Source organism: Pipistrellus hanaki, assembly GCF_964339955.1.
Source record: "Pipistrellus hanaki genome assembly, chromosome: 16".
Classification (NCBI taxonomy): domain Eukaryota; kingdom Metazoa; phylum Chordata; class Mammalia; order Chiroptera; family Vespertilionidae; genus Pipistrellus; species Pipistrellus hanaki.
Window position 1 is genome coordinate 45672379 of NC_140518.1, and position 27288 is coordinate 45699666.

Consider the following 27288-nt stretch of genomic DNA (forward strand, 5'->3'; position numbering starts at 1 on the left):
AGATGCATAAACTCAATTTCCACTTCAAGGAACTCACAGGCAGCAGCATACAAACTGCTTTTCATTTGGTGTGTGTAAAGTTTTGGAGGTTCTTGGAATAAAACTTGCTGCTAGAGAAGAGGGGAGGTTTGTGTGAGGCAGGCAGGACAGTGGTGTGTAATTCAGGGAGGGTTCCATGGAGAAAGATCTAAAATGGGCTCTGAAGAATGCATTGAACTTTGCCAGCAAGAGAAGGCAGACAGGAACATCCTTGGCAAGCAAAGACATGGAAATCTGCAGAATGTAGCACTTTCAAGAAACAAGTTTGGTAATGGAGCTTGGGTAAGGAATATTAAAGATGCAGTTAGAATATATTGTAAAGGGTCCTGTATATCTGTGTATGGATGTATCATAATTTTTGGTGCAAATCTGCGTGGCCAGTTTAACTATTTAATGAATAATAGTTCTTCATTAGTCTTCACTGAAAAGCATAGGGTGGCACAATCCTACAGTGCACAGAATTGAAAACCTCAGGCAAGTGATAAAGCTGTGGCAGCTTCACTGCACTTTTCTTATTTTGTAAAGAAAAGTAATATGTTATTTGTATCCAGAAGCAAGTGCTAAGGATAACTTGAGGGTAGAGAAGAATCCATGGATGCTAGGGTTGGAAGGAGCTGAGAGCATCTCCATAGGAATATTAAAGAGCATATAGCCCAGCAGCTGATTAAAGATAGGTTTCTAGTCCTCTCTGAGATGCCGACTCAGCAGGTTTGAGGTGTGACCTAGGAAGCTTTAGTTTTAGAAAACATCCCAGTTGACTCTGATGAATAGCCTAATTAGGGATCAAGACTGATTTTCCTGCCGAAATCGGTTTGGCTCAGTGGATCTAGCATAGGTCTGCGGATTCGATTCCGGTCAAGGGCATGTACCTTGGTTGCGGGCACATCCCCAGTAGGGGGTGTGCAGGAGGCAGCTGATCGATGTTTCTCTCATCGATATTTCTAACTATCCCTCTCTCTTCCTCTCTGTAAAAAAGTCAATAAAATATTAATTTTAAAAAAAAAAGGACTGATTTTCCTATTTTGCAGATAAGAAAGTTAAGGCCCAGGGGTAGTGACTTTCTCAAAGTCACAGGGTTAAGTTAGTGGCTGCACTTGGCCTGGAATTCAATGCTTTGTGCTTGTACAGTGTTATTTTAGTATATTTGTGGAAAATATTATGTAGGAACCTGTTATATGGTCATAGAAACAGCAGGTGTTACATTTAGAAATTTAGTCTGGGGTCCCCCAAAATTCAAATCATGGAGAAATATTTATGAACTTCTTATAAGATGGAAGACTCGCTTTTTGTTAAGAAAACACTGATGACAAAAAAGCGTTTTCTGTATGCTGGAGCAGGAGAGTGCACTAGCAAGCACTGGCTGACATCAGTCCCACATGGAGCAGAGCCCCTGTTTTCCCACTGGATCCCATGCTCACTTCAGGAGCCATTTCTAAATGAAGGTTACCGCTGTACTGTCATTTTGGCAAGTTGTGCCAAATTTGACTTTATTTGGTTTACATCTTATTTATGCATCTTCATAATCATGCCTCATCAGTCTTTCTGTATTTGTATTATAGACAGGAGTTAGACATCTCTAGAATGCTTGGGAATATAACAAGGTGTCCCCAAAAAAAGTGTACTCACTTGAACAGCTAATACTCAATTCTGCAAATGAAATTTATTTTAATAAACACTATCTTTATAATTATTCAGAGTGTGTGTATACGTTCTTTTGGGATACCCTATATATGCCTTTCTCCTTTAATGCTTTTATTTAGTGTCCACTTTATAATTGGCTTACAAAACACCAGCTGTCTTATATTCTGTTAACAATCTTTGAGTTATTGGCTCGGTTGGAGCATCGTCCGTACATCCAAAAGTTGAGGGTTCGATTCCTGGTCAGGGCACATGCCTCGGTTGCAGATTCCATCCCCAATCAAGGCATGTGTGAGAGGCAGCAGATTGGTGTTTCTCTCTCACACACACCCCTCCTTTCTTTCACTCTGAAAATCAATAAAAACATATCCTTGGGTGAGGATTTTTAAAAAGGCTTTAGCCCTAGCCAGATTTGCTCAGTGGGTAGAGCGTTAGCCCGTAGACTGAAGGGCCCCAGATTCAATTCCAGTCAAGAGCATGTATCTTGGTTGTAGGTTCCTGGCCCTGGTTGGGAGCATAAAGGTGGCAGCCAATTGATGTGTCTCTCTCACATCAGTGTCTCTCTCTGTCTCTCCCTCTCCCTTCCACTCTCTAAATATCAATGGAAAAAATATTCTCAGGTGAGGATTTTTTTTTTTTTTTTTTTTTAATCTTTGAGCCCTGGCTGGTTGCTCAGTGGATAGAGTGTCAGTCCTTTCAGGGGTCCTCAAACTTTTTAAAGTGGGGGCCAGATCACGGTCCCTCAGAGAGCTGGAGGGCCGGACTATATGAACTACTAATTTCTACTGTAACACCTCGGCTGCTCTCACTGCCCAAAAAACCTGGCGGGCCGGATCAGACTCCCGCGGGCCGTAGTTTGAAGACCAAAAGGTTCAATTCCTGGCCCCACTTGGGGCACATGGGGAGGCAGCCAATGTGTTTCTCTCGTCTATGTTTCTCTCTCTCCGTCTCTCTCTCTCTCTCCCCCTCTCACCTCCTCTCACCCCCTCTCACCTCCTCATCCCTTCCACCATGTTCAAAAATCAGTGGGAAAAAATATTCTCAGAGGAAGATTTAAAAAAATATATTTGAGACTATTGATTACTACTTTTCCTTATATACCAAATCATCAGCGGTCCTATTATTCATCCAAATATATCAAATACATCCACTTTACCCTCAGTACTATTTTGTTTGAATTCCTACATGTAAATTACGTATGCCTCCTAGTTACGATTGTCTGTTCTTATTAAATCCTGTGCAGGGATTTTTTTCTGCTCTGTTTTTAGAAGAAATGACAGTGTCTTACCCTCTTTTAATCCATTTCTTTCTGTGAAGTGCTGAACAGAACATAGGTTCCTATTAAATACCTGGTGCACAAAATTTGTGCACAAGGGTAGGAGGGAGGTGTATGTGTGTCCCTCAGCCCAGCCTGCACCCTCTTGAATCTGGGATCCCTCTCACAATCCAGGACTGATGGCTCCCAAACCACTCATCTGCCTGCTAGCCTGATCTTCCCTAATCACTCCCCTGCTAGCCTGATTGACACCTAACTTGCTCCCCTGCTGGCCCAATTGCCCCTAACTGCCCTGCCCTGCTAGCCTGGTCACTCCTAACTGCCCTCCCCTGCCAGCCATCTTGTGTCCACATCGGGGCGGCCATCTTGTCTGTTGAAGTGATGGTCAATTTGCATATTATCTCTTTATTATATATAGGATGTGTGATTGATTGATTGATTGATTTGCCTCAGTTGTAGCCCGGCTCTTGAAAATCTTTTTTTTAAATTTTAATATATTTTATTGATAATTTACAGAGAGAAAGGGAGAGGGATAGAGAAATAGAAACGTTGATGAGAAACATCGATCAGCTGCCTCTTGCACACCCCCTACCAGGGATGTGCCTGCAAGGTACATGCCCTTGACCGGAATCGAACCTGGGACCTTTCAGTCCTCAGACCGACGATCTACCACTGAGACAAACCGGTTTCGGCTGGCTTTTGAAAATCTTAAACAAGAACCAAGTAGGTTGGAAGGCAGATAGGGAGGTAGCAAGTTGACTCATATCTTTGGGGAATGGGAGTAACAGTCGCAGCAAGGCCATGATAGTTCCAAGTCTGCAGGCTGAATCAAGTACCTTCAGAAGATTCTCTGGTGTAGGGGTCAGAAGTTGCTTGTATTTGCTTTGGTTTTACTTTGGCTGTGTTTCTATCATAGGTACTTCTCCCTGCAGGCCACACATCCTCTTGGATTTGATGATATTGTAAGATTAGAAATTGAATCTAATATCTGCAGGGAAGGTGGGCCACTCCCCAACTGTTTTACAACTCCATTACGTCAGGCCTGGACAACCATGGAGAAGGTAACCAAGAATATCCGAAGTATTAACCTATACAAAGTTTTTACTGTCGGAACCCAGAAAAGAGCATGGGAAAACAATATGCAACAGGACAGTGGAAAATTGAAGTAGTGCAGCATAGTAAGAGCAGAGTATTTGCATCTGATTCGGTATGTATTAATCTTAATCTTTATGGGCTGAGTAGCTTCAGGCAGTTAATGAAGTTCTTTGAATCCATTTGCCTCGTCTGTGAAATGGGAATGTTATGGGTAATAGAAATTTACCTTAAAGTTATGTTGAGGATAAAAACAAGGTAAGGTGTATATGAATACTTATTAATTAGATATCAGTATTGGGCAAAGTTCTCTTAGGAATGATCCAGATATTTCACCAATATCTCTCAACAGGGTTGGAGCATTAGTTTTGTGTAGTATCATGATCACTAATTAGAGTATTAGTAGTAGCTTATTAACAGTGAAGTATTAGAATTTGTGAATGATTTATTCTTCCAATAACCAGAGCAGCTTTTACCAGGAATTGCAGAGCACAGGGGAAGCCCATGAAGTTAGGTTGCTGCGTGTGTCATGTGTATCTAGGTGGGAAGGGTTAAGTACGCACTGTAACATAGCACCCACGGAACAAGGAAATTCCGGGATAGGAAAGAGTTCAGTATAAAAATCAAATCATTGAAAAGCTAGTGATAAACTGAATTAGAGTATCAGCTGTTGCTCTGGGAAAATAATTTTTTCATGTTTAAAATTATAATCTTTCTGATCTTAAAGAAAACGTTTCAGATCTGTATTTTTTTTAATGTCAATTGTAGGGTTTTTTTAATTTCTTTACTGATTAAGGTATGTATGACATTTTTTAAAAAGAGAAAAACAAAATCTAAAAATATTTCTTACTAAATATGTATGTGTATGTAAAGAACTTAAACTAACTTAATGAATCAAATAGATAATGGAAAAAGGCAGAGGTGATTCATTCGCCAGTGCTTTGCGTCGTTCTGTGCTGGCCGTTGGTGTTAGAGTGGTAGACAAAAGAAACATGGTTTCTGCCCTTCCAGGGCTCTAAGAAAGGACACAACTGCACACAGACATAAATGCTTACAACCGTGCTAAGTGCTGTGCAGGAAAAGTTGGTAATAACAACTGCCAGTAATAAACATGGGAACTTATTCAGCATCTTTCATAATTTTTTAAAAGATATATTTTATTGATTTTTTTTTTTTTTTTTAACAGGGAGGAAGGGAGAGGGATAGAGAGTTATAGAGAGAGGAACATGATCAGCTGCCTCCTGCATACTCCCTATTGGGTATGTGCCCACAACCAAGGTACATGCCCTTGACCAGAATTGAACCTGGGACCCTTCACTCCACAGGCCGACGCTCTATCCACTGAGCCAAACTGGTTAGGGCTATCTTTCATAATTTTTAAATGCAAATAAAAACAACCATAGTTATTAGACATTTATTTAACAACTAATGGCCTAGTGCACAAAATTTGTGCAAAGCGAGTGAGTGGGATGTCCCTCAGCCTGGCCTGCATCCTCTCGAAATCTGGGACCGCTGGCTCCTAACCACTTGCCTGCCTGCCTGACTGATCACCTCTAACCACTCTGCATGCTGGCCTGATCAACCCCAACTGTGCCCCTGCTTTCTGGCCTGATCACCCCTAACTGCCCACCTCTGCCGGACTGATTGCCCCCCCACCCCACCCCCACCAGCCTGCTCGCCCCCAACTGCCCTCCCTGCCAGCCTGCTGGCCCCCAACTTAGACTCCCCTCCCTCCAGCCTTCTCACCCTAACTGCCTCTGCCTCAGCCCTGCCACCATGACTTTGTCCAAAAGGTCTCCCGGTCTAATTAGCATATTACTCTTTTTATTAGTATAGATAATTTGTAAAACACAACCTGGCCCTAGACAGTTTGGTTCAGTGGGTAGAGAGAGTATCAGCCTGTGGACTGAAGGGTGCCGGGGTTAGATTCTGGTGAAAGGCATATACCTTGGTTGCAGGCTCCTTCCCAGCCTGAGCCCTATTTTTCTCACATTGATGTTTCTATCTGTCTTTCCCTCTCTCTTTGAAAATCAATGGAAAAATATCCTCAAGTGAGGATTAAAGATAAATTAAATTAAAGGTTAAAAAAAAAAGAATGAATGAAAAGAAAAACACAACCTGGTGTTTGAAGGCCTGTGTCAAAACAGACACCTTGCCCTGGCCAGGGTGGCTGAGCTGGTTGAGCATCATCCTGTGCATTGAAAGTATTCTGGTTTGATTTCGGTCAGGTCACATGCCCAGGTTTTGAGTTTGATCCTCAGTAGGGATGCTTGTGGGAAGCAACCAATCATCATTTCTCCCCCACATCAGTGTTTCTCTCTTTCTCTTCCTTCCTCTATCTGTTTTTCTTTCTTTTTTTAAATTTAAAATCAGTTTTTTGAAAAAAAAAAAAACAAAAAAAAACAGATACCTTGATATATTGCTAGCAGAGCAAATTAACAATATCCTTCTGAAGGGTAAATTGCTCATATACTGTGTATTAAAACTAAAATGTTCATACTGTTTAATTGAGTAATCACACTCCTAGTAATTTATCATAAGGAAATCAGTTCAAAAATAAAAATCAATATCTATGCACAAAGATTTTAATATTTATAACAAACCAGAAAAATGTAGTTTCAATATATACACTCCCTAGACAATTTTCTGATCACCAGAAATCTAAATATCTATTCTATGTAATAGTTTCATAGTAAAGTGTTGTTTTTTTGCAGAAAAAAATATAAATTATACATGTTGTAATTTTACTTACAGTGTAAACTCTGTAAAAAAGGAGAAGTAAAATCATTCGTAAAATTTTGTTTTAAAAATAGAATTTTAGTTGTATTTGATTTCAGCATTTAAAATAATGCTTGTCCTCTCTTTCAGGTGTTTTTGCCTGGCTTTCTGTCCAGCAACCTGTATTACAAATATTTGAATGATCTCATCCATTCGGTTCGAGGGGATGAATTTCTGGGAGGGAATGTCTCACTGACCGCTCATGGCTCTGCCAGTGCTCCTGACGACTCTCACCAGGGCGGTCCTGACAGCTCAGCATCTCAGGTACTCACCATTGCCTCTGCCCTTAGAAAAGAAAGGTGTGCATCCTTTCCTTTAAACACAGTGACAGGTCCCTTCGTAAGTTTTAAGTTGTTGAAGAAACAAAGGTGAAATAAAATTAGCCTCCTTACTATATATTCTAATCAAAGTATTTGTATATATTGTAAGGTATCATGCTGTTTCACTCAGGCCATTTTCCTGCTTGACACTAGATGTTCCTTTCAATAATCACAAAATATAATACACATTTATAGCCTCTGAAGAGCTCTTTATGCAATTATTTGGGACGCATTTTATAGAATAATTGAGTGAACTATTAGATTTCTTATTGTTGTATTTCACTGAATAGCTTTTGATTTCATTTGAATTATAGTGCTATTGTATATTTCTTAATCTTTGGTTTGGTTTTGGAGTGCTCTCGTATATCAGACCTTACTTGACTCTCCCCAGGAAGTGGGTTATCCTCAGGAGAAGAGACCTAAAGAGGTATTAAGAAGTTAACTGCTACCGGGACCGGTTTGGCTCAGTGTAGAGAGCATTGGTCTGCGGACTGAAAGGTCCCGGGTTCGATTCCGGTCAAGGGCATGTACCTTGGTTGTGGACACATCCCCAGTGGGAGGTGTGCAGGAGGCAGCTGGTCGATGATTCTCTCTCGTCGATGTTTCTAGTTCTCTATCCTTCTCCCTTCCTCTCTGTAAAAAAAATCAATAAAATATAAAACAAACAAAAAAAAGAAGTTAACTGCTTTTATTGAAGTCAAACAGCAAGTGGGAGAGCCAGAAATATATTTCCTGTCTAGTGTTTTTCACCACAAGTTTAATAATATATTGTAATTATTTTTTCATCTCTTTTGACAAATAATACTTTGAATTTTTGACACTAGGCCTTAGACAAATTTTCTTAATTTATAAAACAGAACTATTTTATTGCTATCGACAGGCTCTCCTTGTACATTTCCCTGCTCTCAAGGTTACCGTGGAGCTAACCTGCTGCATGTGGTTGCCACTTTGTTTTTCGTACAGATTGGATGGACTGTTTGGGCTTTCAGGCACTTTAAAGACCATTGAGCCACACCAGCCAGGCTAATCTCATTTTTTTTTATTCATCATTGATAATACATAGAACTATCACTGTTTTTTGTTTGTCATCTACCTTCAACTTTACTAAATTGATGTTAGCTCTAATAGTTTCTTGTGGATTATTTAGGGTTTTCTGTATATAAGATCACTTTATTTGTGAATAGAAAGTATTCTTTCTATCCATTTCGGGTGCCTTTATTTCCTTTTCTTGCCTAATTGTTCTAGCTAGAACTTCCAGGGGGAAAGCTTTCAGTTTTTTATTAGTTAGTAAGATGTTCAGAGTGTGTTTTTTATAAATAAATGCTTTTTATGAAGTTAAGGAAGTTCTCTACTATTCCTACTTTGCTGAATGTTGTTTTTTCAAGAAAGTATGTTGAGCGTTAGACAGTTTGATTCAGTGGATAGAGCGTTGGCCCACAGACTGAAGGGACTCAGGTTTAATTCTGGTCAAAGACTCATACCTTGTGTAGGTTTGATCCTGGCCCTAATTGGAGTGTGTGCAGGAGGCATCCAATCAATATGCCTCTCTCACATTGATGTTTCTCTGTCTCTGTCTTGTCCCCTCCCTTCCACTCTCTCAAAAAATCAATGGAAAAATATCCTCGGGTGAAGATTTTTTTAAAAAATATATATATTTTTTATTGATTTTAGGGAGGAAGGGAGAGGGAAAGAGAGATAGAAACATCAATGAAGAGAGAATTGTTGATCGGTTGCCTCCTGCAAGCCCCCTACTGGAAATAGAGTCCACAGCTCAGCATGTGCCCTTGACCGGAATCGAACCCTGGACCCTTCAATCCACTGACCAATGCTCTATCCACTGAGCCAACCCAGCTAAGGCCACAAGTGAAGATTAAAAAAGTGGGGGGAGGGGGTATGTTGGGTTTGTCAAATGCTCTTTCTGTATTAGCTGACATGATTATGCAGGCTTTTGGTTTTTACTCTTGAAACGTTAATTGACTACCAGTTATCAAACCAAGCTTGCATTCCTGGGAAAAATCCCACTTGGTTGTGGTGTATAATTATTTCTGTATGTTTCTAGATTAGTTTGCTAGTATTTTATTGAGGATTCTGGGTCTACAATCCAGAGATTGGCCTGGTTTGGGAATCTGAGTAACAATGGTCTCATACAAGTATTCCCTCTCCTTTATTCTGAAGCCTTTTCTTTTTTCTTTTCTTAACATATTTTATTGATTTTTTACGGAGATGAAGGGAGAGAGATAAAGAGTTAGAAATATCGATGAGAGAGAAACATGGATCAGCTGCCTCCTGCACACCCCCCACTGGGGATGTGCCCGAAATCAAGGTACATGCCCTTGACCGGAATCGAACCTGGGACCCCCCCCAATCCGCAGGCCGACACTCTATCCACTGAGCCAAACCAGGTTCGGCTGAAGCCTCTTTTCTTATTTTTTTGTTGTTGCTGTTAATCCTCATCCCAGGATATTTTTTCATTGATTTTTAGGGAGAGGGGAGACAGAAATATCAATGTGAGAGAGACACATCGATTGGTTGCCTCCTGCATGTACCCCAACCAGGGCTGGGAAACCTGTAACCAAAGTACGTGCCCTTGACTGGAATCGAACCTAGGATCTGTTCAGTCCAAGGGCCAACATTCTATCCACTGAGCCAAACCGGCTGGGGCTCTTTTCTTTTTAATTCTGTGCCCTTTTGGCTACAAAAAGAACTCTTTCCTCATCTTCAACCTCAAAGAATGTTTATAAGGATCTGTTCAATTAGTATTTATTTTATTAATTTAACCTATTCCTTAGTTGTGGATGTTAGGCGTGTTTCTGTCTTTTGTTATTTTAAATAGCGCTGCAGTGAACAATCTTGTATATAAGTCATTTTGCATGAGCATCTGAAATTGAATTTTTAGAAGTGGAATTTCTGGGTCAAACCATGGCTCTGTAATTCATAGATCTATCAATTTTGACTTCCTTTTTATGTGGGAATGAAGAATGGGACATAGAATGGTGAAGGGGAACTTTTTACACTTACTTAACTGGTTAATTTAGAAAGTTAACTTGAGCTTCTCTTCTATCACATGGCCTCACTGAGAATCAAAAGCCTTCAGGTTTATCTTGTAAAAGTTGGGCGTCACATGTATTAGACAAGATGCGTATGTATGGGTGGATGGGAGTTTTGCACAAATGGGAACGAAATGCTGGAAGGCAGCACATTTGTGGGAACTTGAGAAAAACGTTTGGCATCTGAGTGCATATAGTGTGCATTTTAATATTGTGCTTTCCCCCTGTAGTTAAATGTTGATGTTACATTTCAAAAATCATTGCTGTTTTATCACAGTAATGATGGGTTAAGTAAAAATTACATGTATTTCAAACACTGAAGATTTGTACAAATCGGTCATATTCCAAACCCAAGAGTTATTTGATTCCTAAATAATATACCACTAATTTTACAATTTCTGTTGTAGTCCAGTATGAAAAAAGCTAGTGTTAAAATTCTGAAAAATTTTGATGAAGCAATAATTGTGGATGCTGCAAGTCTGGATCCAGAAACTTTATATCAACGGACATATGCAGGGTAAGCTTGGCACATGTGTAGAATTTTATCAAGTATATTAAATTTTGCATCTTTTTTTCATTTTAACCTAAACTATTTTAATCTATTATTATTCACACAAAAGGTTTACATATAGTATGCAGTAGAACATGGATAGAGTGAAAGCTTAGGAATGACTTCCTGGGTTTTAGTCTTGTCTCAGCCACTTATTGGCAAACTACTTCATCTCTTTGTGTCACAGTTTTTCAACTATAAAGTGAGGATAATATTACTGTTTCTTTGGGTTGTTGAGGGTATTAAATGAGGTCACGCATAAAAGAATTTAGCACATGGTCTGGTATCAATAAGCACTCCACAAATATTACATCATTATTCCATCACTGTAGACAATATTGATGAAGTGTCATGTTTGTGTGGTATGTTTTGGGCTGTCTCATTTATATTTCATTTGATTCATATGTTATCAATTTCAAAGTTCCTGTCTTAAAAGCAAAAAGAAAAATACAGTACAAAGATGCCAATATCTTCTATATGGACTGTATAACAATACTTGGGAAATGGAATAAAATTGTTCCTTTGTATTTTAGAAATAACTCATTTATTTCATTCTACAACAAAAAGATAGTGATTCATAGGATATGCCACTTATTACACTTTACCACAGATCAAATCTTAATATCATTCCTCTTCCCTAAAGATGGCTTGATTCACACATAGGCCTGTGTAAGGGCTAATGACTCTACCCCAGCCCCAGGCCTAGTAGTGCCATGTAAAAGGGATTTCAACATGCTTAGTTGTTTTTCTCTGAAAGTAACATGAAAGTTGGGAAAAGGAGTCTGAACGGTACAGGTACTTGAGGTAATTGAAGGTCCTTGGATCACCTTGTTTTTGGAAAGCACACCTCAGCTGTGTCGCATTGTGGTGAGCTTTGTTTCTTTTAGGAAATGGTGGGCAGTAAGTGTAGATAAGTTAATTTCCAAAGATATTTAATCTTAAGGAATGAATGGCTCATTTCTTTAAAATCTTGCTTAAGAAAGTATCAGTTGCAATGTTTTACTTTCATAGATGTTTTTGTGTGTAAGTACAATTTTTTGTGAATTTTATTTTTAACTTTCTTTTTTTTAATATATTTTATTAATTTTTTACAGAGAGGAAGAGAGAGGGATAGAGAGTTAGAAACATCGTTGAGAGAGAATCATCGATCAGCTGCCTCGTGCACACCCCCTATCGGGGATGTGCCCGCAACCAAGGTACATGCCCTTTAACCAGAATTGAACCCAGGACCTTTTAGTCCAAAGGTCGACGCTCTATCCACTGAGCCAAACCTGTTTCGGCTAACTTTCATTCTTTTCCATCACCATTTATCCCCTCTGCGCCCTCTTTCACCTCCACTTCCCACCCCTGCAATCACCACACTGTTCACTGTTGTCCATGCCCATGAGTTCTCTTTTTTTCTAATTTATAAAGTGGGTCATAAATAGAGATAATTTTTCTCCCATCTTTAAAGTTAGTTTCCAATGTTTGTTTTAATTTTGTGATTTCAGCATCTTCCTGAAATTTCTATCAAAGCAAACAAATTGTAGCAGTTGGGATAGTGAAGCTTAAATGAAGTGATGACTTATTAGGAAGGCTTTCTCTAAAATAAGACTCACTTTGCATGAAAGGAGATAATATAGAGACATCATAAAATCTGTTTTTCTTCTTTTAGTTAACTTATAAGTACAAATATATTAATCTGTAGTAATAAAAGTGTAATATGCTAATTAGAGTGGACGACCTTCCTGACAAGCCAGGGCTGTAGCTGCAGGATGGAGGCAGCTGAGGGTGCTGCAAGGGAGGGATCCAGGCAGCCGCCATTGCTAAGAAGGCCTTCTCTTGCATAAATTTCATGCATCAGGCCTCTAGTGTCTTATAAAAATTAATTTGTAGATAGGGCTCATGTCTCTTTGATCACACACCTATTCTTATTTTCTACTCATTATTATAGTGTATTTTCTGTTTGCTTATTTTTACGTAGTTAACATTACCCTGTATGTATCTTGTGCTTTCATTCGTAGTGAGTTTTGTAGATTTTTCTGTTAGTCTTTATAGATTTACCTCATTTTAACTGTGTCATAGTTTCTATATGTAATTTTAATTATAACTTATAACTCTGACAAAATATTCCACATAATGTGTTGTGCCACTATTTGATCATTTTGATATTGAGTGTTTCAATTGTTTTTATTTTTCATTTTTATACCCAGTATAGCAAAGCACTTCCTTTTATATATTTCCTTATACCAAAAAGCAGATTTGAAATTTACCAATTTACCATTAAAAGTACCTGTACATTTTACATTCTTTTTTTTTAAAAAATATATTTTATTTTTTTACAGAGAGGAAGGGAGAGGGATAGAGAGTTATTGTAGAAACATAGATGAGAGAGAGACATCGATCAGCTGCCTCCTGCACACCCCCTACTGGATATGTGCCTGCAACCAAGGTGCATGCCCCCAACCGGAATCGAACCTGGGACCTTTCAGTCTGCAGGCAGATGCTCTATCCACTGAGCCAAACTGGTTTCGGCACATTTTACATTCTTATCAGTCATTAATAAAGGTACTAATTTTTCCCACATCCTTGTCAACGCTAAATAATATCAAATTTTACTTTTTTTTTTTTTTTTTTACCAGTCTTGTATTATTGCTCATGAGATAAAGCTGCTTTTGGCATGTTTGTTGGTTGTTGAGGTGTTTCTTCTGTGCATTGACTCTTTATCTCATTTTCACACTTTTCTTTTGGGTGATTTTTTGGAAATATATATTTTATTGATTTCAGAAAGGACAGAAGAGGGAGAGAAAGATAGAAACATCAATGATGAGAGAGAATCATTGATCAGCTGCCTCCTGCTCGCCCCATACTGGGGATCTAGCCCACAACCTAGCCCTACCAGGAATCAAACCACAGTAGATGCTCAACCATTGAGCCACACCAGCTGGGCTGTTGGATGATTTCATAATGACTTGTTGGAATTCTGTATGTTTATGAATATTAACTACTGGTTAGTAGTATCTCTTAAAAATAAGACCTTTTACTGTGTTTTTTGTCTTTTAACTTTGCATTTTTACTATAGTTTTATAGCATACTATATAGTAGTAATTATATGTTATTCTACTTTAATAAGACATATTGTCTTACTTTTTTATCTCTTTTTTTTACAAAGTTACCTTGGCTATTCTTGTGTCTTTTCTCTTTGAATTTTAGAAATGTGAATTACCTGTTAACTCGGCATATTTCATAAACCTTTTTAGGATTTTGAATAGAATTGCGTTGAATTAATGATTATTTTGCTTTCTATTTAAAATAAGCCTCACTTTGAATAACATGAGATACTTAAAATTGGTTTTTTCTTTTTAATTTAAAGTTAATTGTTAGAAATTACATTCTTCTCATGCTTACATAGGAAGATGACGTTTGGAAGAGTCAGTGATGTGGGGCAGTTCATCCGGGAATCTGAGCCTGAACCTGATGTGAAGAAATCAAAAGGTCTGTGCTGTTCTTATACTTAATACTAAGCCTTTACTCACATTAGTCATTGACTGTAAGTGAAGGATCCTTTAAGATTTAAACTGTTTATTTTGTGAAATAATTGCCATATATTTCACCTTGCTGTTTATAGTCATAAGTGAATACAAGGATTTCATGTAATCACAGTTCTATATAGTCTCTCTCTCTCTCTCTGAATCAGTTATTGAACTTGCTTTACCATTCAGAAGATATCTATATGAAAAAAATATGTAGCACTTTTTTATCTAATGATGAAATACCCAATCCAGATTGGACTTGAGATTTTCTTGAGGTCCTTTATCTTGTTAAATTTTCTCCAAATTGTGAAAGTTATTATGAAATACATGTAGGAAATATTAATAGATGAAATTCAGATTCTTTGTTTAATTGGCAGAAGAGTGCTTGATCAATTCTAAGAGTTAAACGCAAATCCTTTTTTATTGTTGTTGTTGTTGTTACTCTTCACCCAAGAATATTTTTCCATTGATTTTTAGAGAGTGGAAGGGAGAGGGAGAGACAGAGAGAAACATTATGTGAGAGAGACATATTGATTGGTTGCTTCCTGCATGCACCCTCAATCAGGGCTGGGGATCTTCAGCCTGCAACCGAGGGATGTGCCCTTGATTAGAATCAAACCTGATATCCCTCAGTCCATGGGCTGATGCTCTATCCACTGAGCCAAACCAGAACAACACACATCTTTTTTGACTAATTGTTCAGTGTAATTGGACTGACTGAATTGTCTTGAGTAAAAGATACTGACTTTTATAAGAAAAAAATGCTCCATTTTGATGTATGTTTAAAATTAAGAGCTGTTACTAATTTTCCTATTGAATTTAATAGGACTGCATCCCTATTATGTTTATCTTATTTTTTAATGCAACGGTTGTTTGACTAATGAATTATGCCACTTAGGTTGATGAACAATCTCCTTGTGGATTAGATATACATTGATGGAATATAAAAATACAATTATTAAAATAACATATACCAAAAAAGGGGACTTTTACCTCTTTCACCTTATTAGTTTGTCCAAATAATTTATTTTTATTTTTTGTATTGCCAGAAAAGTCTGAGCTACACAATTGGGAAAAATGTAAAGACTAAAGGAAGTATACAACAGTTAATTCATTAAATAATTTTTAGTGCCGCTGTGTAGTCATATGCTCGGGGCAGGCTAGGAGATACAGATCTTGCCATTAAGAAACTTAGTCTTGGAGTGTCTCTTATTGGGTAAAAGATGAATACTAGGACAAGGTACTGGTGGCCTTTGAGCAGAGGAAGTGCTAGACAACCTCTGGGGGGTACTGGCCAGGAAGCGCTCTGCATTGTACAGTAGCGTCTGTCAGCGGGGATAATAGAGTCTCTAATGTTAATAGAATCTCTGAGCTGTTTTGGGTTTTTTAAGCTGGTCTTATTCCTCTGACAGTTCATGAACAAGTATTACTGCTCTAGAGTATCTGTGTTAGGTGTTTGCTGTTTGTTTTATTTGAATTAAAGTATATTATAAGTAGGAAAAGATATATAAGACAAGTTTCCCCATAATAATATCTCTGCTCATTCTGTTCCTTTAGTCTCTTCATTTGATTTATTCATTCATTCTAAAATATGAATGCCTGCTATATGCATCTGCCATTCTAGGTATTGGGGAGAAAATAAAATTCTTGCCCTCAGGAGTTATATTACAGTGGAAGAGACAGTAAGTAGATAAACACAGGGCATGTGCATGTGTTTATACACTTACACAGAAACATATGCAAGCAGAGCAAATGATTGGAAGGGTGGCGGGGAGTGCTATTGTAGCAGTGGTTGTCAAAGGAGGTCTCCCTGAGGAGGTACATTTTGAGTAGAGACCCGAGTGAAATGGGGCAGTAAGCCTTGGCAGTTTCTGGAGGGAAGGGTGTTCTTGGCAGAAGGAACTAGAATAGGGGCCCTGACATTTAAGAGCTCAGGGAAGAGCAAGATCCATGTCTGAAGAGGAGTGAGGAAAGGGGTAGGCGACAAAAGGCAAATGAGGTTGTGGTTACCACAAACCATGGGCGGGACTTTAAAGTGCAGGCGACACATTGCAAGTTGGAGCAGGGCAGTACCATGATGCAATTTATGTTTTAAAGGGGTGGTTTTGTTTTGTTTTGTTTTGTTTTTAAATGTATTTTATTGATTTTTTACAGAGAGGAAGGGAGAGGAATAGAGTTAGAAACCTCAATGAGAGAGAAACATCAATCAGTCGCTTCTGCACACTCCCCACTGGGTATGTGCCCACAACCAAAGTACATACCCTTGACCAGAATTGAACCTGGGACCCTTCAGTCCGAAGGCCAACACTCCAGCCACTGAGCCAAACCAGTCAGGGCTAACGGGGTGGTTTTAACAGATGTTTGGAAAGTATAGTGTAGGAGTTTAAGAGGAAAAGTAAGGCAGCAACATTCTTGGTCTACGTGAGGCGTGGTGGTGGATTCGGTAGTGGAAGAATGGCTAAATTTGGGTTATATTTGAAGGTATAGGCAACAGGATTGTATCTCCATTTGACAATAGTTTGCAATTCAGCTCCACTTCTCCCTTCTCCTTTGCTGAGGGCTGTTGTAAAGTGTATTCATTATTTGCCAGTCTATAGGTTCAGTATGAGTTTTGTTTTTTTGTTTTTAATATTTTTCAATTGACTATTTAGAAAGAGGATGGGAGAGGGATAGAACGATTCATGAAAGAGAAATTCATAGATTGGCTGCCTCCTGCATGCCCCCTACTGAATATCAAGCCTCAAATCCCAGCATGTGCCCTGACCGGGAATAGAACAGAAATTGAACTGATGACCTCTTGGTTCCTGGATCGATGCTCAACCATTGAGCCACACTGACCAGGCCAGTTTGGGTTTTGAAACGCTGATAAGAGAGCACAGAGGAAAGGGTTGAGTTTGAGAAGGGTGTATCTCAGAGGCTTCTGAGAGTATGAGAACTTTGCTTGTGGGGCAAGCAAGATAAATTTAAATGTGAAAGTGTATCAAGAAGGAATTGTAAAGGATATTGTGAACACATGGTCCCTGGAGTGGCAGTTCCTGGTTTCGGATGCAGTGGTGAGAAGAAGCTGCCATATATTGCGAAAGCCCTTGTATATCATACTGAGAAACCCAATTCCTGTCATATAGGCATTAGGGGTTTCTAAGCAGAATATTGACTAGATGCATTGTCCTGGCAGTAGTATTGGAATGAATTGGAGTTGAGGAGAGACTGGTATTAGAGAAACCAGTCAGGTAGTAGGTTTAGCTAATAACGACGACAGGCAAAAAGAGGATTTGAAGGTAGATAGTAGCAGGAATTAGAAAGAAGGTCAGATTTATAAGACTTCTAAGGTGGAACTTAAGAGACTGCATTTAAGATAGAATTTGGTGACAGATTTCATATGGAAAGTAAATGAGATGGGTAGGTTGAGTTTTTAAACTTGCTGAAAAATCACCAACGCATCTGAGTACAGTTGGAGATAGGCTTGTGTGTCTACTAGGAAGCTGAGGTGTACTATGACTTGGACAGAGGATGACTTTTAAAACTCAACTTACTGAGCTAATTTATACAGCATGTAGCAGCATAATTTACTCTTGAAGCCCTTTTATAAGTAGTTGCGTGGGAAGATTTGCTTACATAAACAAGTAGATTATATCTCCTAGATTCTTACCCAAAATTAAATCTAAGCCATTGTTTGCTTTTGCTCTTTTAGTTTGCTGCAAATCTAACACCAGATGAAAGTTTCTTGTATCAAATAGAAGAAAAATCCAGAACTCAGAAAACAGGTTTTCAAAGCATGTTTTCCAGTTAAATACTCTGTTATGGAGACATCATAATCAGTTTCTGTTGGTAGTAGTATTCCTTAATGTTTTAGAGATTGTACCCACCCCAACCCCTTAAAAAAAAAAAAAAAAAAAAAAAAAAAAAAGGAATGTCAATGTCTGGAAGTAGCTTGTAACTAACAGCATTTTTTATGTCAAATTATGCATGAAATTTACATTCAACTTTGGCTTTGTTTACTAGGATCCATGTTCTCACAAGCTATGAAGAAATGGGTGCAAGGAAATACTGATGAGGTAAATGCTACTTTTAGTGTAAAGGGATTCCTGTTTATAAGTGGCGCCTGTCTAACCAAGGTTTCAAGATTTCTCTTTCTTTAGTTGCCATGTTGAACCAGCATGGCACATCATCACTCCCTCACCCAGATTGTAACAAGAAAGGGTGGGCCTCTTAACAACTAACCATTGCCTGATGGAGGCTATGGAGGTATCATCAGCCCAGAGATTCTGGCCACTGGCAGTTAACCTTGTAATCAAGTTTTTATCAAACAGCAGGCATCAGTAATCAGTGTAGACACAAAAGCTTCCTTTCTTGCTGTCATTTTGACTTTCAGGAATGGAGGCCTCCTTTTTGAATAGTAAAGTACTTTGAGAGATGGGAGTAGAAATGGAAAAATGTTTTGTTTTGAGAACTTAACATGAAGATTGTGTGATGTTAGGTACCGGTCGGTGGCTGGTTTTGGAAGACAGTGCATAGCATGTTAATTATCATAGCCAGAGGGTGGCCCAGACATGGCAGTGTGCTTATCTAAACAGGGAGAAACTACATGCATATGCAGTTGTGTTTAGAACACTGAAATGAATGTCTTGATTTTTTTAATAAATAACTGTTATCAACAGTTTCCATTACTTCTTTTAGGCCCAAGAAGAGCTAGCTTGGAAAATTGCTAAAATGATAGTTAGTGATGTTATGCAGCAGGCGCAATATGATCAACCATTAGAGAAGTCTACAAAGGTAAGGATGATTTCTTCTTCTGATATAGCTTGTTCAAAACTGAAAAGCACTAGATTCCAGGTATTATGTATTTAAAAAAAAAAAAAAAAGACATAAAAGAGCCTCTGCTTCTGCCTTTGAAGGATTAATAACTACAGGAATTAACCTTTCATCGTAAACAATTAAAGAACTGACAAACTAAATGAAACAATTAGAGAACTGACAAACTAAATGAAACAGATTTGGGCAACAGGAAATAGAGGGCTACAATCCTTAAAAGAAGGTGATACATAGCTCACTGCTCAGAAGCAATTTCTAAAGTGCAGGTAGGGGGAAACCTGACAGAGTTCATAGTCTTGCTGAATTGACGAGTCGTAAACTGAATTTTGGAGAGCCCAAGCCAAGGTGGCTGGAAGGCAGAGAACAGGGTATCAGAAAAGGAGCTACACAGAAAGAAGGCTCCAAAGATATTTAGAGAGGTCCCTTCAAGCCTTGGTTGTGTACATGTTTTGGGTGAAAATGTCCACGGCCAGGGAGAGAATACCGGAAATTAGCATGCTAAACAATTCCTGGAACATGGGGGTAGCAATAGTTGACGTTTCTACTGACCATTGTGGACAGATCTTGTCATACACAAGTCATTGGAGAGTGTCCTCAGAAACGTGCCTTACTGCCTGAGCTCGTTTAGCCCCAGAATAAAGCACCTTCACCAGGTTTCCAAGCAGTGTTTGGGGGTATCACACTGCTCTGTAAGTAACAGCTGCATGTCAGAACAAAGCCAACCCTCCTAGAATGAACAACAAAATTTAGCACTTAACAGTGTAAAAATATAATGTCTGATATCCCATCAAACATTACCAGGCACACAAAAAACTACCCGGCACACACGGAAGCAGCAAAACTCGACTCATACTCAGGAGAAACCCAGTCTGTAGCAAACAAACTTCATAAAAAATACTGAATACTAAAGAACTCAGGAAAAAAAATGGAGGAAAAGGAAGAAAGAATCAATGGGACAAATAGAAAATAAATAGCAAAATGGTAGTTTTAAACTATTATAAATCATATTAATAATTACATTAAACATAAGTGATTTAAATAATCTAGTTGAAACACAGACATTATCAGATTGATAAGGCAAAACCCAGTTATATACAGTTCATTCCTGAACAACATGATTTGAATTGCACAGGTCTACTTATACATAAAATTTTTTCCTTTGACTGCAGTTCAGTTTTTCCGTGCAGTTGAAAAACCTGTGTGGGCTTTAGCCAATTTTGCTCAATGGATAGAGCATCAGCCTATGAACCGAAAGGTCCTGGGTTTGATTCCACTCAAACCTTGCTTGCAGGCTCCTCCCCGGCCTGGGCTCTGGACAGGGCTTGTGCAGGAGGCAACCAATTGATGTGTTTCTCTCACATCTATATTTCTCTCTATTTTTCCCTCTCTCTTCCACTCTCTCTAGAAATCAATGAAGGAATATCCTTGGGTGAGGATTTAAAAAAACAAACAAACAAAAATACCTGTAGTGCAAAGTCGGTTTGGCTCAATGGATAGAGCATCAGCCTGCGGACTGAAAGGTCCCGGGTTTGATTCTCCGGTCAAGGGCATGTACCTTGGTTGCAGGCACATCCCCGGTTGGAGCTGTGCAGGAGGCGGCTGATCTTATCTCTCATCGATGTTTCTATCTACCTCCCTTCCTCTCTGTAAAAAAAAAAAATCAATAAAATATATATTTTTAAAAATACCTGTAGTATTCAGTGAGAGTCAGTTGGCAGTTGGGAATCCATGTATGTGAAAGGCTGGCTTAAGTTATATGCTGGTTTTCAGCGCTACAAGCAGTTGTGGCCACTTGCCTCCCAGTATCATTCAAGGGTCCACCTATACTATAAGAACCCACTAGCCCTGTCCGATGTGCTTCAGTAGATTGGCATTGTCCCATGCACCGAGGGGTTGTTGGTTTGGTTCCCAGTCAGGGACACTTGCACAAGTTGTGGTTCAGTTCCTGACAGGGTGTGCAGGAGGCACCTGATCAATGTTCCATTCTCACATAGATGTTTCTCTCTCTCCCTCTCCTTTCCTCTCTCTGAAATCAATAAAAACTTTTTTTTTAAAGTAAACTATAATAGCTATGTTACTATAAGTCAGAGTAAACTTCAAAAAAATAAGGAATATTACCATGCACAAAGGACATCCTATGTTAATAAAGAGCTAAAATGCAGAATGACCTTCCAAACGACCAGTGGACGGGGCCACAAGGCAGCCAGGGCCTCGAGGGCCGAGCCCCTTGCACAAATTTGTACATCGGGCCTCTAGTTTATCTGATAAAAAGGTCAATTCCTCAAGGACTTAAATGACATTTGTAAAACAGTGTATCCAGCAACAGTAGAACACATATTCTTTTTGGCAATTACATGGAACATTTACCAAAATATACCATATTCTGGCTCGTAAAACAAGTTTCAATGAGTTTTAAAGGATTTAAATCGTACGGTTCTCAGACCATAAAGGAATTAAACAGGAAATAAAAAATGGAAAGATAGCCCTGATTGGTTTGGCTCAGTGGATGGAGCGTCAGCCTGCGGACTCAAAGGTCCCAGGTTCGAATCCTGTCAAGGGCATGTACCTTGGTTGCAGGCACGTCCCTACTGGGCAGGGGTTGTGCAGGAGGCAGCTGATCGATGTTTCTCTCTGATCGATGTTTCTAACTCTCTATCCCTCTCCCTTCTCTCTGTAAAAAATCAATAAAATATATATATATATATTTTTTTTTAATGGAAAGATATGTGGAAAATCCCCAAATATTTGGACAAGGTAACTCGTTAGTCAAAGAAGAAATTAAAAGAGAAGTTGGAAAATATTTTTATTGAATTAGAATTAAAATAAAGTAGTATTTGGAGGATACAGCTAGAGCAGTTCTTAGAAACTTATAACATTAAATTTAGTAGACAGTGTCTTGGAGTGACAGTCAATTTGCATATTACTCTTTTATTAGATAGGATAGTTACTATGTTTTACATTATTCAAGACTAGAGGCTTGGTGCATGAAATTCTTGCACAGGTAGGGTCCTTAGGCCTGGCCGGCGATCAGGGTTGACCAGGGCTTCCCTTCCCTGGCTGTTATGTGCTGACCATTACATGCCGCCCCCTGGTGGTCAGCACACATCATAGTAAGTGGTTGAACCCCCGAGGGAACAATTTGTATATTAGCCTTTTATTATATAGGATTACTAATAGATTCAGTGTTCCGGCAGGTTTTTTTAATAGACATTGACAGGATCATCACAATATTTATAGGATATGTAAATGAACTAAAATAACAACAAAAAAAGTTGTGAAAAAATAGCACAAAATTGTAAGACTAACATCGCTTGGCTTTACACGTATTGTAAAGCTACATGATCAAGGCGGTGTGATATTACATAGGGGTAAACATAAAGATAGTTGAACAAATAGGGTGCAGAAGCAGACCCTAATTATGAAGTCAATAGATTTTTTATAAACAGGGTGGGGCAAAAGTAGGTTTATAGTTGTGAGTGCACGAAACAGAGTTTATTTTTGTATTACTATTATTAATTATTGAATTATTTTCCATACCAACAACTGTAAGCCTACTCTTGCCCTGTATGTACCACGGTAATTCAATGAGGAAAATATTGTCTTTTTAGTTTATAGTATAAAAACAACTAGATATACATTTGGAGATTGGAGGAGAAAATGAGTTTTGTTCCTTATAGCATATACGAAATCAACCCCAAATGGATCACAGACCTAAATGTAAGAACTAAAACAATAAAACTTATAGGAGAACATCTTTGTGGTTTAGGTTAGGCAAAGTTTCTTAGTTCATACGAAGCATGAGACATAAATAGAAAAACTGATAATCTGAATTTCATTGAAACTAAAAACTACTCATTAAAAGACATTGTAAAGAAAATGAAAAGACAAATTATGAACTGGGAGCAGATATTTGGCAAATATCCTTCTGATAAAGAAATTATATCCAAAATAATATAAAGTACTCTTAAACTCATTAAAAAGAGCAACAATCTGATGTTTTTTTTAATGGTCAAAAGATATGAACAGACATTACACACAGATATACAGATGGCCAATATTCATATGCATAGAACTAGCTCAACATCATTAGTCAATAGGGAAATGCAAAGTAAAGGCACAGTGATATACAGCTACATACCCAATAGAATGGCTAAAATTAAAAAGACTGACAGTAACGTGTGTTTGCAAGGTTGTAAAGTAATTTGAGCTTTAATACACAACTGGTGGGAATGTAAAATGCTTCAGCTACTTTGAAAAACCATTTGGCAGCTTCTTAATAAGTGAAACTTAAACTACCCAGGTTCCCTTCGGGAACTAAGTTCTTTTAAAAAAAATTAAATATATATATATATTATAAATATATTATTTATATATTATTATATATTTTTAATTGGTTTTTTTTTTACAGAGAGGAAGGGAGAGAGGGATAGAGAGCTAGAAACATCGATGAGACAGAAACATCGACCAGCCGCCTCCTGCACACCCCCTACCGGGGTTGTGCTACAATCAAGGTACATGCCCTTGACCAGAATTGAATCTGGGACCCTTCAGTGACGCTCTATCCACTGAGCCAAACCGGTTTTGGCGGGAACTAAGATCTTTATTGTTGGACTGATCATATTCCCCAGAGAAATCTGTACCAGTCTCCTGCCTGGAGGACAGAGATCAGACTGCCAATGTTATGTTCTGGGAGCCAAGTGGGAAAAAGCTAGAGAAGGCTCAGTATTCATTATTTACAGCTCCCCCCACCCCCACCCCAATCACTCTCTTTTCAGTATAGCACGCTTGTCCTTGGTCATGCCTAATATAGGACCCTAAATTTTAATCTGCTCAGAGAAGCAGTCTCAGATTATTCTGCTTGTGTTGTTTTTCGTGCTGATCAGAATTGTAGAATGGCTGTAGAGTGTTAATTTCTAAAAACAGGCTTTTAAGAAATCCCTATGTTTGTATCCACCCTACTCCCTTTACCATGGTAAGTACTGGTGACACTAACCCGCAGGCTATGAGGAGCTCCACGTGCAAATAGGCTGCTTCTCAGCATTGTTCCCTTTTCCATTACCACTCCTCTTGCTTCCAGCTCCTGCGCTTTGTTGTTGTTTCCTCTCCTGTCAGTGTTTTCATTCCCTGGATTAGTGTGGGCTTTAGTAGTGCTGTTTGAAGAAGGAGGGAATTGAATGGGTGTGGTTAGGAAATTCTGACTTGCCAGGAGGTAATACTCTGTTTCTCTATAGCTTCACCAGCTAGTTCTGGCTTTGCCCACAAGAACCACACAAGTAACCTTTAAGAAATTGAGGACAGCCACTTAGTCCCCTCCTACTCTGTTCTTCAAGCCAAACATTCTCAGTTCAACCTCAGTTCAAGCGATAAGTTACTTTCGCTAACTTCAGTTGATTCACAAAAACTTAATGTGATAGAATTTCTCATCATATTTTTTGTGAAGTCATTAAACTCCTCTATCATTTATATTACCAAAAATTAAGAATCATTAAATATGTTCAAATAACATCCCATATAACCCTCAGTAGTTTGGAGGGCTTGAATGTAGATTTAGGTCCAATACCACTTTTTCCTTGTTAACTTTCTAGCCAACGTTTCACTCTAAGAACTGTCGTTAGCAGAGCTTGATTTAACTTTGTTAACATTAATTTTTCAATTACAGTTGATATACAGAGCTTGGTTTAATTTTTCTTTTTCCTGAGCTGATTCTTGCCAAAGCTCTATTCTGTTTTACAGACTCTCTTCTTTTCTTCATGAGGTTGATAATTTTTGTCTATATTTAATGTTATTGGCTCAGTCAAACCTAGAATAGCAGAGAGCAAGATAAAGGTGTATTAAGAAGTGCAATGTAGTTGTTTTTGTGATTCCCCATTATGTTGATGGTCAAATGTTTTGAATATGAAAATGTCTTTTAGAAACTATCTTGGACCCGGGCAGGTGTGGCTCAGTTGGTTGGCATTTTCCTGTGCACTGAAAGGTTGATGGCTGGATTCCCAATTGGGCACATGCCCAGGTTTTGGGCCCCATCCCAATGGGAGGCATGCAGGAGGCAGCCAATCAATGTTTCACTCACATCAATGTTTCTCTCTTCCTCCATCTCTCTTCATCTCTCTCTCTAAAAATCAATAAAAATACAGTCAAACCTCCGTTTTTTAACATCTCACATCTTGAACAATGCATTCTAACCAAGTTGTTCATGTGGGGGGGAAAATGTCTCAGTTATCAAAAGAGCTTGGTTTTCTACCTGACAACCCTTTCTGGCTGATACATCAGCAAGACAGAAAGTCTCAGGCCACAAACAAAAGAGAGAATGTGCTAATATGAGTCAGCTTACCATAACATCTCAGGAAATTGTGCTGTGAATATTTTTGTGGGTTTTTTGTTGTTGGTGTTGCTGGATAAATGAGCACAATTTCCTATATAATGAAGAAGTAATTGCAAATTGACCATTATGCCCCCGCATCAGATGGCCGGCAGGGAGGGCAGTTAGGGGTGAACAGGCTGACAGGGGAGGGCAGTTAGGTGCAACTGGGCCTGCAGGGGAGGGCAATTAGGGGCAAACAGGCCTTCAGGGGAGGGCAGTTGGGAGTGACTGTGCCTGCAGGGGAGGGCAGTTGGGGGCTGTTGGGAGTGACTGGGCCAGCAGGGGAGCAGTTAGGCGTTGATCAGGCTTGCAGGGGAGTAGTTAGGAGGTCACCAGGCTGGCAGACAGAAGCAGTTAGGGGCAATTAGGCAGGGAGGCAGGCAAGCGGTTGGGAGCCAGCAGTCCCAGATTGTGAAAGGGATATCCGACTGCCAGTTTAGCCCCTATCCAACAGGTATCTGGCCTAAATCAACAGTTGGACAATCCCCTGAGGGGTCCCAGATTGGAGAGGGTGCAGGCTGGGCTGAGGGACACACCCCCTCCCAAGTTCACGAATTTCATGCACCGAGTCTCTAGTTAAAACATAAAGAGGCCATCTAGAGTGCTAAAGTTGCTAAGGGTTTGAAGGAAACAATGATCACAAGCAAATGAAGAGGTATAAAAATTTGTTGAGCCCTAGCTGGTTTGACTCAGAGGATAGAGCGTCAACCTAAAGACTGAAGGGTCCCAGGTTCGATTCCAGTCAAGGACACATGCCCAGGTTGTAGGCTCTATCCCCAGTGTGGGGTGTGCAGGAGGCAGCCGATCAGTAATTCTCTCTCATCATTGATGTTTCTATCTCACTCTCCTTCTCCCTTTCTCTATGAAATCAATAAAATATATATATATATATATATATATATATATATATACACACACACAAATATATATATATATATTTTTATTTTTTATTGATTTTTCACAGAGAGGAAGAGAGAGGGATAGAGAGTTAGAAACATCGATGAGAGAGAATCATCGATCAGCTGCCTCTTGCACACCCCCTACCGAGGATGTGCCCGCAACCAAGGTACATGCCTTTGACCGGAATCGAACCCGGGACCTTTCAGTCCGCAGGCCGACGCTCTATCCACTGAGCCAAACTGGTCCCGGCTATATATATATTTTAAAACCTGTTGTTGATTTGGATAAATGAAAAGCAGGTAGCCAGTGACAGCAACAGAAGAAAGCACCTGCTGAATCATGGAAGACTCTTGGAATGAGTGCTGGAAGTGATCCTTTAAGGCTATAAATTTAGGAAATGGAGTGTTTGTTTATAGATTAAATAGTGCATTAGACTTTTATTGTATATAAGAAAGGTTAAAATGGGGAATTGTTTGGAGGCCTGGAACGAATTAATTGACATTTCTAACGGGAGGGAAATGATTTGATTTTTGAACAAATCACTTCTCGAACAGCCTGGAACAAATTAAGACCAAGAACTGAGGTTCCACTGGATTAAAAAAAAAAAAGAAAAAAAAAAAAGAAAAAGAAAAAGAAACGATTTTGGAAAGCAGATGTATAAAATTAGGCTTTTCATCTGAGGTATATTCAGATTTTATTACCATGTGCTTTTCATTTTTTAGATACACATATATTTTTCAGTATTTGGGGTTTTTTTAAGCTTGCTGGGCCTTCTCTTTGGCTAGCCAGGGTGTCTGTCTTGCATGTCCTCTGGGGATCAGCAGAGTACTGGTGTGAAAAAAACACGAGGCCAGCAATACTAGTTTAACGCATTTTTAGTCAACATGTGTGACCTTTTGCCGTCTCTTTTCTCACCAGTAAGTAGGTCAGAGAAATTGGACAAGAAAAATCTCATAAAATCCC

At 38.9% G+C, this 27288-nt stretch overlaps 1 protein-coding gene across 4 annotated transcripts in view; it reads left to right on the forward strand.

Annotated features, from left to right (window-relative positions):
• The window catches only part of AKAP10 (A-kinase anchoring protein 10), an 80199-nt gene that overhangs the window by 44262 nt on the left and 8649 nt on the right, over positions 1-27288 (forward strand). For all 4 annotated transcript variants that reach the window (XR_014792946.1, XM_084861428.1, XM_084861430.1 and 1 more), the window contains 6 exons: positions 3870-4014; positions 6914-7087; positions 10598-10707; positions 14132-14214; positions 18255-18307; positions 18930-19025. Coding sequence is in view for 3 of the 4 variants with exons in the window: in XM_084861428.1 (XP_084717554.1) it covers positions 3870-4014; positions 6914-7087; positions 10598-10707; positions 14132-14214; positions 18255-18307; positions 18930-19025 (661 nt within the window). In the remaining variant the exon portion in view is untranslated. The remainder of the gene's footprint in view (positions 1-3869; positions 4015-6913; positions 7088-10597; positions 10708-14131; positions 14215-18254; positions 18308-18929; positions 19026-27288) is intronic.